This window comes from Sturnira hondurensis, unplaced genomic scaffold (assembly GCF_014824575.4).
Source record: "Sturnira hondurensis isolate 20B ecotype Veracruz unplaced genomic scaffold, ASM1482457v3 Scaffold0017338, whole genome shotgun sequence".
In the NCBI taxonomy this organism is placed as follows: domain Eukaryota; kingdom Metazoa; phylum Chordata; class Mammalia; order Chiroptera; family Phyllostomidae; genus Sturnira; species Sturnira hondurensis.
The window spans coordinates 1480978-1496077 of record NW_028089969.1 but is presented as its reverse complement, the minus strand read 5'-3'; the positions used below and the strand labels follow the sequence as shown (position 1 = coordinate 1496077).

Below are 15100 nucleotides of genomic sequence, written 5' to 3'. Positions count from 1 at the left end.
GCACAGGCTGGCCAGCAATTTTTTTCCTGTTGAATCCAGCTAAGAAATAAGAACAATTAAAACTAGTGAACTCTCAGATGTTATTACCTATTACTAATATCTTCCTTTTTTTCTCCCATAAATATAAACCATTGCCTAACCTAATAAGAAACGACAGAGGCTCTAACTTGGATTTTTAATACAACCAGTCTTTTTACCATCCTTACAAAGTTTCTCTGAAATTTCCTTGAAGACAGTACACCAGTGGCTGGGGGTCAGAAAAAGCACTCAGCTCTGCATAGCAGAGTATCCATCAACAAGAGAATCAGGGGGCATTTCAGCTACTACAGACAAGAGTGGAAGGGTGCTCTCTATCACTACCACAACAGTAACCTGCTAAGACTTAAAAGCTAGAAGGAGACTCACTCCCCCTTCAGGGAAGTGACTCTAAACTGCACGTTTCCTAGCTGAAAGAATAACAGAACACAAGTGCAGAACATAAAAGAGGTAGAAAAGCAAAGGTATTAGGAATTTCAACTGCGTAAGTTTTCACTAATTTTTTAAAGCCACTTCAGGAACCCTTGCCCAAAAATATGTACAGTCTTTGCTCCAAATTCAGGACAAAGGAAGAAAACCTATAAGAAATACAGGCCCCCAGTATCTTCTTGAAATAAAACTAGTTTTATGGTCTCATTTGAGAAAATTCCATTTTAAGTAGCAAGAAACAATAGGCAATAACAGAAAAAGCATCTCACCTAATCCTGACATCACTCCTGAGTCCCATGGTTCAATTCCACAATTTGCACCAAAAGACTGCACTGGAAAAGATTTTGCTGTATTAAGAAGATTCTGATGTATGGTATTAGAAGGTGGGTTACAAAGGGAAGAGGTACCCATCAATGCAGAGCCAGTATTTTGTCCTAGACAAATGTCTATGGCCACAGAGTTCTGAACATACTCTCCAGTGACAGCAGGATAAGAACAGTTTCCTGAGAACCCATCGGCTGTGGTGCTGCCGGCACAGCACTGAGGCAAAGCAACATTTCCAGCTGCAGGTAGTGTCCCCAAATACTTCTGTGAAAAGGGAGCTGTGGTAAAAGAATGTCGAGTCAAGAGTGTAGGAACTGAAGTGGGCATGTTCTGCATCTCAGGAGCAGAGCCATAAACCATAGAGCTGGGAATAGGGGCACATTGGTGTCCAGAGGTCATCTGATGAGGCACTACCTGGCCACTCAATGCACTGTTGGTAGTTGATGTATCTTCAGAAGTTACTCTCTCACTTTCATTCACAGATGCCTGGAGTGGCACAGGGAAGCATGGCACTGCTGACACAACTGGGTGCCTGAGACCTGACTTGGTCAGATGACCCAGGCCGATCTGGTCCAATTCACTGGAGTATGTAGTCAAACTTGCTGCAGTGGTTTCCAATAGATGTCCACTTTTAGAGGAAATATCTTTATTAAATCTAAAGTCAGGTTTTATATCTTCAAGTTTGCTACAGAGAGAAGTAGTTTCAGTAACTTTTTCTGTACCTGAATTTTTCTGAATAACATGGGATAATGCTCCTTTTCCTTTACTCTGAAATGGACCTTTTTCTCTCAATTTTTCCACAGCCTGTTCCTCTGATGGAATTGGACTGGCTCGAATAATTGTGGTGCTCAACTCACTGGTGATATCACTCTGAGTGTGACAAACAAAAGTTTATAGAAATAAGTTATAGATTATTACCAATTCAAACCATGCTGATGTACTCTCAAATAATACAATAAAGAGATCTAAACAACATTAACTCTGGAAAAAAGTTCGCTTACACACAAAACAATTTCGCAGCTGTGAAATGCAGGATTAAAAGTTAGAAAAAAATTGCACTCATTGTTTTATGGAAATAATTAAGGAGACTAAAGAGGAAGTATACACCAATTATATTTCTGAAAAAATTTACAAAGACAAGAGACAACTAACTATACAAATGTAAAGATTTTTCCCTCTACACTACAATAAAAATCTAAGTAAATTAATAAATGAATGGGTCGGGGTGAGCAAGCTTTCAAATGACATCAACACTGGGTTTAGGAATCAACACAAATCCAGCTCAAAGACTCTCCCACCCCTATTACTGTATTTTTCAGACTATAAAATGCACCCCCCCCAAATTTGGGAGGAAAGGGGGTGAGTCTTATAGTCCAAATGTAGCTTGCCTGGCTCATGGGGAGCAGCAGTAGAGTGGGGTCACAAGAGGCAGAAGCAGGGTTGACGCTGCATTTCCCCCCCAAATTGGGGAGGTGGAGGAGGGGTGCATCTTACAGTCTGGAAAATACAGTATTTGTCTAAATTGCTATTGTGTTTGAAAATGCTAATTTTTATGAGTACCAAAATCTTTTCTAACATCTAAACTTATATGGTTCTGTTTTCTTAAGTATGAAGTAACAGCCCTAGTCAATGGTTTTGTACTCATCTCTTTATAATGTTTCACCTTAGCAGCAACATCTTCAACCGTTACACAGAAGTTAAGATGTACTTAACTCTCATTGATTATTTTTGGTATTTGGTTTGAAAATTTCTTCTGGACCAAAGCTTTAGAAACAAAGACACTGAGAAACAAATTATTTGCCAGTCATGCATCCATGAATCAATCAGCAAACATAAATAACAAGCACTGGTCGAGTAGCTCAGTTGGTCACAGCACTGTCCTACTATACCCAGGTCGGAGGTTTCATCCCCCATCAGGGTACATACAAGAATCAACCAATTAATGCAATAAATCAGTGGATCAACAAATTGATATTTATCTCTCTCATTCTCTCCCACTCTTTCAAATCAAAATATAAAAATTAAAATAAATAAATGAATAACAAGAGCCAGTATGTATCGAGTGGTAAATTCTTGCTGCCAAGCCCTGTCCTCACATCACTGTCCCTCCTTACAGACGAAGAAACAGGCATGGACAATAACTAAGACGGGGGGCGGAGATGGGAGGGGGGTGGGGAGCAGTGTGGGGGGGGGCAGGGCTGGGAATACAAGAAAGAAAACTGTACTTGAACAAAAGTTAAATTAAAAAAAAAGAGCTTTAAAAAAATAAAATTAAAAAAAAAAAGAAACAGGCTTAGGAAGATTGTATTAATCTGAAAGTAACAGAATAGAGGCCATCTGACTCCACATTTTAGCTCTTAACCACTATGCTAAAAACATAGAGACCCAACATCTAAAAGCACCATGTAAAAGACAGCTTTCAATGAAATGAGTATATTGGTTTGTCCATCATGATGTGATGTTTAGTGGATACATTTATCAATAGCTTTATGGAAGAGGCCTGTTACCTACTCACAACAGTGATATTCACCTTACTTATAATACTGTCACATTGTCAAAATATTTATAATATTTTCTCCCACACTCACTGCCACTACCTTTGTACAAGCCTGTACTGACTCTCACTTGGCTGACCACAGCAGCCTTATGTGCCAGTCTTCCTGGTTCTCACCTTGTCCCTCTCAAAGCCTCCTCCACACTGCTACTGCAATGAACTTTGAAAACATCAACACAGATCATGTCAGTGTTGTGCTTAAGAACCTTCAAATTCAAAAATTTTACATCTAAGACCCTTCTTAGTTGGTCTCTCATCTTTTCCCCTAAGTATATGATTCACTGCAGCCATTCCAAATTCTTGGAGTCCCTCAAATGCAGTCTCTATTCACAATTCCATGCCTTCCCACATTTGTTTGTTTCCCTAATTCCAAGTAGTCCTAAAAAATATGGCCTCAATACATTTATTATCCCTCCCATCAACACCCTAGTCATATTTTTAGTTACCTCCTTCTGAATACCCACAGCATAGGTCTATCACGGTGCATTTCATTACAAAGTGTGTCTTGCATATGTCCTCCACCAGACTGAGCGCTTTCTGAGGGCAGATACTAAAATATTTGTACCTCTTGTGCCTATATAACATGAGTAGCTATTTGATTCTCCCCTTTCTCTCTCCCTCCTTCCCTCTCTCCCTTTCTACACCCAATTCCATTTGAAAAATAAAATAGCAAAAGATACCATACAGAGCAGTCTGAGCCCTACATCAGTAACACTTAATAATCAGAAGACTTACTAAAGAAATAATAAAAGTGTTGCCCACCTTGCAGTCCTCAAGGACATGACCTGAAGCTGTGGTGGGGCAGGTGCTCTCTTGTTCAGACACGTAAGTCAGCCTGCTCACATTAGCCTGTGGACACATCAACTGAGACAACTCATTCTTGCAGGGGGACTTCTGATGATGAGCTGCTGAACCAGAAAATTCTAAAGCACACCTGAAAAAGAGAACACTTTGTGACTGGAGCTGTCCATTCTGTTATTTAACATCATCTACACTAGCAAAAGCCAATCCTACTTTGCCTACAATCTTACTAATTTACTGACTTTGCTCCAGCAATAATATACTATAACAACTCAATCACAGATTCATTTCTTTTAACCTTCATTATCTAAAATTGTAAATTATATTTCTATTAAATGAAGTATCTGGTAAGCTACTGTAAAAGAAAAATGTTCTCTCCCTCTCTTTCTCCTTCCCTTCCCCTCTCTCTAAAAATAAAGAAAATCAGCCCTGGCTGGCATAGCTCAGTGGATTGAGCACGGGCCTGCGAACCAGAGTATCACGGTTCAATTCCCAGCCAGGGCACATACCTAGGTTGCAGGCCAGTTCCCAGCAGGAGACGCATGAGAGGCAACCATACACTAATATTTCTCTCCCTCTCTCCTTTCCCTTCCCCTCTAAAGATAAATAAATAAAATCTTTAAAAAAATTACAAACAATACACAGTGAGATCCTACCTCTGTTTAATACACACACCGTATGTCATTAGTTAATACCAATTACAAGGCCAACCCAGTTTGACTCAAAGAGAGGGGAAACAGGTTGCACCTCTTGAGGAGATGAGAGGCAAAGTCACACTAAATAAGAAATATTGTCCCAGCAGCCATCTTTGGAAATAGTTGCTGCACCCACTGAATACTGTGCCACTTACCAGTAGTTTCAATTTAGCCCTTTATTTGACTGAAACTTACCCCATCGTTTTCTTGCACAAAGTTCAAACTACTCAACTGGGAAGTGGACACAGAGAGAAGATCCTATTTTGAATTTCAGATTTATAAAAACCCCAAATCAAGACAGCATTGACAAAATACTAGTTAGTGAATTTCTAACAAATGGAGAGAAAATATTAACCAAACTCTTTGAGGCCTATTTTAGACATGGCATGACATATGTTTTTTGTGTGTGTTTTCAAACTTTTGATTTTATTTTCTCCACTTCCCCTTATACACCTTACATACAAGGATGACATGGGGATCTTATATGCACATACACATGCATACATATTCACAGAGAACCATGTTATGGCATGAAAGAGGTTCTGGGCTACTGGTGATGGGGATTATTAAGGAATCCGAAAAGAGTCAAGGTACCAGCCACACAGAGACTCAAAAAATAGTCTGGAATTAGCAGCTCTACATCAGCTCTATGAACCTGTCAGAAACTAGCGAGATTCTAGAAGACCAGCTAGCAAGAATGCTAATGAGCAGCAAAACTTACCAAATAAAGAATACTCACTAAAAAAATGCTGCCAGTGAACAGATGAAAATTCTGACCAAAGTTTCACCATGAATATAAAAAAAACTTAAAGGACTCTAAGCTGGTAGAAACCAGAAAAAAAAGTAGAATAAAAATATCAATTCCATTTTACCACAAAAAGTACAAGGCTTTCAATAAAATAAATGAAAACAAAATTAAGACCTATATTGCCAGCAATGAAAGCATAGTTGATGCTGCAGAAAATTAGTGACACAGAAGATAAACACCTGAACAGCTGTCCCATGATACAGAGTGAATATATCAAGAAATTAGGGAAAAGAAAATAGTCATAGATGACCAGAGAAGGGAGTTATCAAGTAATAGGCAACCAGTGTACCCTAAAGAAGAAGGGAATAAGTGGAAAAAAATAAAGCTTTCCTCAGTTGAAGAAAGAGCTGTCTATACAGAGGTAACCATAATCCAAGAAAATCAACTAAAAGATATGAACACATTTAATTAAAGTTGATGAGGGAAGAAGGTAGGGGGAGACATTAAAAGGAACACAAAAATGAAGCTGGAAAAAATACATTCTGCGCACCGGGAAAACGAATAAAAAGAATGTGGCATATTCATGCAATGAAGTGTTACACAGCAATAAACGTGATGAGCTACTGTTATATGCAACAATAAGGACAATCTAAGAAGCATAAAGTAGAAGAAGCTGAATACACAATAAAGGTACTAGTTAGGCACTGCATAACAATATTTCAGTCCACCACAGACTGCACCTACGACAGCAGTGCTTCCATGATGATACTGGCACTGAAAAATTCCTATCACCTAGTGACATCATGGTTATCACATCATAGCTTAACACACTATTCATGTGTTTGTGGTGATGCTGGTATAAACAAACCTACTGTGCTGCCAATATTAAGTATAGTGCATACAATTATGTACAGTACCTAACATTTGATACTAATTATGTTACTGGTTTATATACTTTTTAATTGTTATTTTACAGTGTACTCTTGTCTACTTATAAGCTTATTGTATAATAGTACTACACACTACAGAGGGAGCAGTCTCATATATCTTGTGTTTACCACATCTCTTAATTGCATCATTTTCTCTTGTGCTTCATTTAATCTCTTGCTACTTTATACAGTAACATGATGTACAGGCTTGTAGCCAAGGGCCTATAAGGCTATAAAAACAGTCTAGGTATATAATAGGCTATACCATCTAAGTCTGTGTAAGTGCTCTCTATCCTGTATGTCCAACAACAAAATCATCTAATAGTGCATTTCTCAAAACATATGAGGTCTGTCCAGAAGGTATCCAACCATGAAATATGAAAAATAGATACACATTTATTGAAGAATGAACAAGACATGAGAAACATTGTACATAAGACAATGACAACACAGTCCCTTCAGTTTAGCAAAGTAGCCACCTTGGGACCTCACACATTTCTCCCAATCGCCATCAGCTACCCCATCATATTTTCCTGAATCTCTTTAACAGTTTGAAATCTCTTCCCTTTCAAAGGTGATTTTAGCTTTGGGAAAGCCAGAAGTTGCAGGGCACCACATTTGGGCTGTCTGTTTGTGTGTTAGGGGGGTGGCACACAGCGAGTCACTTGGGTGGTTTGATATTTCACAAAAAAAAATGCACAAGATGCAATGCATGAGTGGGCACGTTGTTGATGAAGCTGCCAATCACCACTTAGCCATAGCTGTGGCCTTCTGAATCATGCAAATAGTTTCCAGGAATGTTCAAGCTTCATGCAAAATTGGATGCAGATTCATTGTTCTACTCAGTCATTTTTTAAAATATATTTTATTGATTATACCATTACAGTTGTTCTATTCCCCCCCTTCATTCCCCTCCACCCACACACTCCCTCCCCCACCATTCTCCCCCCCTTAGTTTATAACCACGTCTCAAGTTCTTTAGATTCTATATTTCCCCCACTATTCTTGCCCTCCCCCCTTATCTATTTTCTACCTACCATCTATGCTATTTTCTGTGCCTTCTCCCCCCTTCTCCTCCTCCCACACCCCTGTTTCTAACCCTCCATGTGTTCTTCATTTCTATGGTTCCACTCCTGATCTAGCTGTCCTCTTGGTTTGCTTTTGTTTTAGGTATGGTTGTTAATAACTGTGAGTTTGCTGTCCTTTCACTGTTCCTATTTTTTATCTTCTTTTTCTTATATAAGTCCCTTTAGCATTTCATATAATAAGGGCTTGGTGATGATGAACTCCTTGAACTTGACCTTATCTGAGAAGCACTTTATCTGTCCTTCCATTCTAAATGAAAGTTTTGCTGAATAAAGCAATCTTGGCTGTAGGTCTTTGGATTTCATGACTTGGAATACTTCTTTCCAGCCCCTTCTTGCCTGTAAGGTCTCTTTTGAGAAATCTGCTGACAGTCTGATGGGTACTCCTTTGTAGGTGACTGGCCCCTTCTCCCTTGATGCTTCTAGAATTCTCTCCTTCATTTTAGTCTTGGCTAATGTAATTATGATGTGCCTTGGTGTGTTCCTTCTTGGGTCCAACTTCTTTGGCACTCTCTGAGCTTCCTGGATTTCCTGGAAGTCTATTTCCTTTGCCAGATTGGGGAAGTTCTCCTTTATTATTTGTTCAAATACATTTTCCACTCGTGGCTGTTTCTTTCCCCCTTCTGGTACCCCTATAATCCGGACGTTGGAACGTTTAAAGATGTCCTGGAGGTTCCTAAGCCTCTCCTCATTTTTTTTGAATTCTCATTTCTTCATTCCTTTCTGGTGGGATGTTTTGTTCTTCCTTCTGGTCCATTCCATTGATTTGAGTCCCAGTTTCCTTTCCATCACTATTGGTTTCCTGTGCATCTTCCTTCATTTCAATTAGTTTAGCCTTCATATGTTCCTCTAATTTGTGACTATGTTCCTCTAATTTATGACTATAATCTACCAGTTCTGTGAGCATCCTGATAAATAGTGTCTTGAATTGTGCTTCTGAGAGGCTGGCAATTTCTCGGTCGCTTAGAGTTATTGGCTCTGGGACTTTGAGTTCTTCTTGCACCATCTTTTGGGCTGTTTGTGCCTGTTCCGTAGCAGGATCGGAGCCCTAAAGTGTTTACCAGAACAGGGCAACTAAGTCGCTGGGTTGTGACGTTGTATGTGGGGGTGGGGTCAAAGAGGGACAATGGCTTTCTGTCTGTCGCCTGCCACCGCGACCGCGGCGCCGCAGCCACCACCGTCACCAGGCCCACGCCTTTTGTTCCACTGCACGTGAGTGTGCCACCACTGTCAGCCCTCCACCACTGGGTTCGCCCCCTGGGGCCTGTGTGGTCCGTCTCACTGTGCGCGAATGTGTGACCGAGGTCAGTCAGCCCCACACCCCGACTGGTTCCGGGCTGCCTAGGTCGGGGGATCTGCCCTGCCCAACCCAGCTCCGCTGCTGGCTCTGCCTCTCTTACCGTCCCCGTTGAACGGTTCATAGTAGTTGGACTTCCGTATAATTCCGTTTTCTGTTCTTTGGGTGTGTCCTGGTTCTCCAAACCTTTGTTGTGTTCAAACTTGGTTGTGGGAGAAGGCACAGTGTTTCCACCTATGCCTCCATCTTGGCGGAAGTCCCTCACTCAGTCATTTTGAATGGGACAACCACATAGTTACAAATTCACTCAACAGCGTTTACCATCCTCACTGACTAATAAAGTTGTCATTGTTCACATATGCACATTCCAGTCCACTTTCCTTGGCTGCCAGGTTAGATTGATGTGACACAAACCTTTCTCTCATTGTTATATTAACAATGGCTAGACTTTTTCTGGACAGACCTCAAATTTCCACTGTTTAGCAGCACGCATGGACTGTATATGGTTCCATTCATATACAATCCAAGAGCCCTGGCTGGTGTAGCTCAGTGGATTGAGCGCGGGCCTGCAAACCACATACACAATCCAAGAATAGACAAAACTAACCTATGGTGATATAAAACAGAAAGTGGGTACCAGGGTGGGAGTGGGGGAAGGAGGAGAACTGACTGCAAAAAGGCAAGGAGTTGTCAAAAGGGTGATGTATCTTATAGGGGTGGTATTTAAATCAGAGTATCTAAGTGTCCAAAACTCACTGAACGAACCTCTAAGATCTGTGTATTTTATTGTACGCTAATTATTACACTAATAAAAATACAATGTGAATGTATTCTGTGAAATACTAAAATTTTGCTAGTGGGGGAATCAATGCTGACAGTAAGCTTGCTGGTAGGCTAAACTGTGCTCTTGAAGGAATTCACAAATTAATCCATATGCCAGATACTGGCCAAGCGATCTCAACTAGTATCAGTTTTGGTAACTATAGCAGCCAAAAAACAACCAAGCAAAAAAAGTATGCTAAGCAACTCAGCCACACAACATCATTTCATGTTCTTCAACAATTTTAGTTCAGAGTATACTTACCCTCTTTTAAATTAGCCTTTTGTCATAAATCCATTTTGTTTTGTTCCAGGCTGAGAGGTAAGACTGCAGGTACTTGGCTAGCTTACCTATATGGAGTAAGCTTACCAATTCCATGGCATTTTAGAAAGGTAAACATGATGTCCAAATTCCAAATATCTGACCATATGCCAAATTCATGAGAAAGTTTAGTACTTCCTAAGGTATGTTTCCTACACTTAATGAATAAATATATTTTCTTCGGAGTACAAAAATTTAAACAGGTGGGTTCAAGAGTGAAACCATCCAGCCCAGCTATTTTTCTCTAATCATACCAAAAAAGGCAGTATGAAAAAACAATCATCATAACAAAAGTCTTTACATATATTACTTACAGTTTTTATTAAATGCTTTCACACACAATTTAAAAATATCAAAACCAAAGAAAATAAGATAAAATCAGAATGTTTATGAGAAAAAAAGACATTACAGAAAACACTGTTAAGAAATCAAGATATCAAAAATATGAAATGCAGCACTGGCTGGTGTGGCTCAGTGTATTAAGCGCGTGCCTGTGAACCAAAGGGTCACCAGTTCGATTCCCAGTCTAGGGCACATGCCTGGGTTTCAGGCCAGGTCTCCAGAAGGGGGCGTGTGAGAAGCAAAGACACATTGATGTTTCTCTCCTTCTCTTTCTCCCTCCCTACCCCTCTCTCTAAAAATAAATAAAATCTTTAAAATATATAAAATGCAAATGAAATAAACAGAGATTAAGAAAGAGCCAGATCACTGTAGTAATGGAAAAGTTCTGAAGGTGATAAAGTTCTGATTATGAGGGTGGTTATACAAATTCACACCTATGACAAAAAGACACTGAATCCTACCCACACACTGTACCCATGACAAGTTCCTAATTGTGATATTGTGTAATAATGATGTACGATGTAAATACTGAGGGAAACTGGGTAAAGGGTACACAGGATCTCTCTACATTATCTTTGCAACTTCTATGAAACTATAATTATGCTAAAATAAAATGTTCTTAAAGAAAGGATCAAAGAGAAAATAAATGCAGAAGTCAAGGAAAACACATCTATTACTCAAGTTCCCAGAGGCAGGAAGGAGATGGAGCAGCACTAACATTTTAACAAATAATTCAAATCAACTTTTTTAAAAATAAAAAATAACACTTGGATCCACATAGCAGAAGCATATATTCTGTGGCTGGGCAAAGTAACTATGAAGAGTCAAAAAAGAGTCATAGCCTAAAAAATCACTAGACTTAAAAGATAAAGCATCTTTGATACTAGCGTACAAAAAGATCAAGGCAATTATAAGGCAAAAAGATAGAGTAGCCTCATATTTTCCTATTTTCCATAGAGACAGTAGAGCAATCTCTACAAGAAACTTAAGGAAAGGATGTATAAGCCAAAGATTTTACATACAGAAATGCCATCCTTCTATTACAAAAGCCACAGATAAACTTCTGAACATAAAAGAGCATAGGAGCCCTGGCTAGTGTGGCTCAATTGATTAGAACGTCATTCCATAAACCAAAAGGTCATGGGTTTGATTTCCAGTCAGGGCACGTGCCTAGGTTGTGGGTTTGGGCCTCTGTAGGGGTACTTATGAGAGGCAACTGATGAATGTTTCTCTCTTACATTGATGTTTCTCTTCCTCCCTTCTCATCTCTCTTAATCAATAAGCATGTTCTCAAGTGAGGACTAAAAAAAACAAGTATAGGCAATATTGCCCCCTTAGACCCTCTCTGAGCAAACTTCCACAGGACATACATACTTCAGTCAATTAAGAAAAGGAAAAAACTGATGGATATATTTAACTCTAGAACAAAAAGTAAACAAGTGTAGGATACAGTGATAAATCAAAATGTAAATGAAATACACGGATAAATCAAAAAAAGTAGAAATTATGTAACTAAAACAAAAAAGTAGAAACTAAAAGTAGAAATTATGTAACTAAAACAAAAGTGGAAAGTGTAACTAAAAGTGGAAAGTGAAACTAAAGTGTAACTAAAAGTGGAAAGTGAAATTATGTAACTAAAACAAAAGTGTAACTAAAAGTAGAAATTATGTAACTAAAACAAAAGTGGAAAGGGAGAAAACATGAAAATAAGTTCACTAATTCTCATTGGTAATAAACAGTGTTATGTGTTGAGTTGTTCTCTCTGCCCCCCTAAAAGATATGCTGGACCAATTAAAAAATGGGCAAAGGACCTGAATAGACACTTCAAAGAGGACATACTGATAGCTAATAGATACAGGAAAAGATGCTCGACATCACTGATCAGAAGAAAAATGCAAATTAAAACCACAATGAGATACTATCTCACATCATTCAGAATGGCCATTTGCCTTTTCACCAAGTGATCCCACTTTTGGGAATATATCTGAAGGAATCCAAAACATTAATTTGAAAGAACACAAGCACCCCTATGTTTCACCGCAGCATTATTTACAATCACCAAGATATGGAAGCAGCCCCAGTGTCCATTAATGGATGAGTGGATGAAACAACTATGAGACATTTACAAAACCATAAAAAAGAAGAAAGTTTTACCCTTTGCAACAGTATGAGTAGACCTGGAGAAAATTATGCTAAGTGAAATAAGGCAGTCAAAAACAAATACTATATGATTTTACTCATGAACAGACTAAAAAACAGAGACAAACCCATACATGGAGAGATGACAGCTAGTGGTGGTGGGGGGGAGGTGTGAAGGGGATGGGTAGGAGGTGGAGGGATGGAGCAAAAAGGAAAGAGGATTCATGGACATGGACAATAGCGTGGTGGATTGCTGGGGGAGGGGGAGAAGTATAAGTGGACTAAATGGTAACAGAAAAAATAGAATAAAGATTAAATTAAAAACAAAAGATATGTTGGAGACTTACTGTATTTTTGGACTATAAGACGCACCCCTCCCCCCAATTTGGGAGGAAAATGAGGGCGTGTCTTATAGCCCGAATGTAACTTACCTGACTCGCCGTACATGGGGGTGGGGGCAGTGGTGGGGCGGGGTCATAGGTTATTAAATATTTTACCACATTTTTTGCTTCAAATTTTCCCCCTATTTTCCTCCTCTAAAACCTAGGTGCGTCTTATAGTCCTAAAAATACAGTAGTCCCCAGTGCCTTAGAATGTGACATTATTTGGAAATGGGGTCACTGCAGACATGCAGTCAAACTTAGGTTTCCTATCTTGAACAATTCAGTTCTGGACCAAGCTGTTCATTGAAAAACCATACTGGTTGTTGAAAACTTTGGCTTTCAACCTAACAACCATTTCATGCTGATACAATGGAACCGCTGTTCTAAAACTTAATTTGTTCAATTTGCAATTAAGGAGGTAGAAGAAGAGAGAAGACAGGATATTCCTACATCATTAATCAAGGAAATGCTTAAGAAATGGGGAGAAATGCAAAGTTTTATTGAGAAATATCACCCTGACAAAGAAGTAGCAAACCACACAATAAACATGTTCAATGACAATGCTGTGTTTCACTTCAGGCAAGTCTTAAAATGCTGGCAAAAGCATCACTGGTTAGTTTTTTAGTGAAAAAGAGGCTGAGTAAGCCCAGAACAGCTAGGTACCTGATGTTTTTGTACAAGGGGAGTCCCATCCCAAACAATAACATCCTTCCACCCCTCCTCTTCATATTCAGAAGTCAACAGCTCTCAATATAAAGGTATGTTCCAGAGTATACAAAAATTGTCATTTTTTTACTGTACATTTTATTTCCTTATTAATAAATTTTCATTTACATTTCATGTCCTTTTTGTTTTTAAAGTGTTTATAAAGAGTACCTTTGACATATACTGTATATAAGAAAGGTTAAACAGAATCATTCGGGGGTCTAGAATGGATTAATACAACTTACACATTATTTCTAATAAAAAATGATTCAGTTTCTGAACAAATTGCTTCTCAAAAAGCCTTGTGGAACAAATTAAGTTTGAGAACTGGGTTCCCCTGTAGAAAGTTAGGATGGGCCCTTAATCCAACATAAATGATGTCCTTAGAAGAAATTTGGACACTTTAAAGACAGGCATATGAATACAGAGACAGAGGTCAGAGTGATGTATCTACAAGCCAATGAAAGGCTCATGCTACCATAACCTCAAAGAGGCAAGGAAGGATCCTCCCCTAAAGGCTTAAAAGAGAACATGACCCTGGACTCCTAGCCTACAGATTACAAGACAATAAATTTCTGCTGTTTTAAACCACCCACTTGTGGTACTTTGTTATGGCAGTCATTGGGAAACTAATACAGCTAAGAGTCAAAGAACATCATTTCAAAACTGGCAAAGCAAGTGTCTGAGGTAAAAGCATATTTATTAACAGTACAAAGATAAATACTCTGATAATTTTATAGGCAAATATTAGTGGATAGAGGAAGGAGAAAAATCAGTAGATGACATCAAAGTCAGATGATCTTCAAATATGGTTGGGCTGGATGACTTCTAATACCCTCTATGAAATTAACTGTTAAATAAGAGGTGGCTGTGTATATGAAAAAGTGTTTCAAAATGAGGCATTTAGGACTTATTGATAGGAAAGAATTAAGATCTCCAGGGATATTTAGCTCTAGCTTACCCATACCATTTCAGATGAACATGCAAAAGTTCAAGGGCAATTTGGAAAACAACACTTAACATTAAAATAAAATACAATTTCAATATATTTTACAATATTAAACATTTCTGATAATTTCACTGTTTAGGTAAATTTTTCTATTTATTAAAATCTCTCAATATAGAAACATAAAATAGTCTTTATAAAGCCACAGAAAAAAATCAGAAGTCAAATTTAATGAACTTTCTACGTAGAAAAAAAATACAATTTAAAAAAGACTTCTAGCCCTGGCTGGCATAGCTCAGTGGATGGAGCGCTGGCCTGCGAACCAAAGGATCGTGGTTCAACTCCCAGTCAGGGCACATGCTGGGTTGCAGGCCAGTTCCCAGCAGGAGACACATGAAAGGCAACCATACATTGATAGTTCTCTCCCTCTCTCCTTCCCTTCCCTTCTAAAGATACATAAATAAAATCTTAAAAAAAAGAAATACTTCTAAAAACTAGGAACTATAACTCATATCCCAAATAAAGAACTATCTGTCCTTTGGGACA

The 15100-nt window shown here is 38.7% G+C and overlaps 1 protein-coding gene across 1 annotated transcript in view; it reads right to left on the bottom strand.

Moving 5' to 3' along the window:
* CEP192 (centrosomal protein 192) overlaps nt 1–15100 on the bottom strand; it is a 147203-nt gene that overhangs the window by 57303 nt on the left and 74800 nt on the right. The window contains exons 19-20 of the mRNA XM_037067640.1: nt 4106–4277; nt 735–1659 (exon numbers count right to left, since the gene is read on the bottom strand). Of these exons, the coding sequence (XP_036923535.1) occupies nt 735–1659; nt 4106–4277 (1097 nt within the window). The remainder of the gene's footprint in view (nt 1–734; nt 1660–4105; nt 4278–15100) is intronic.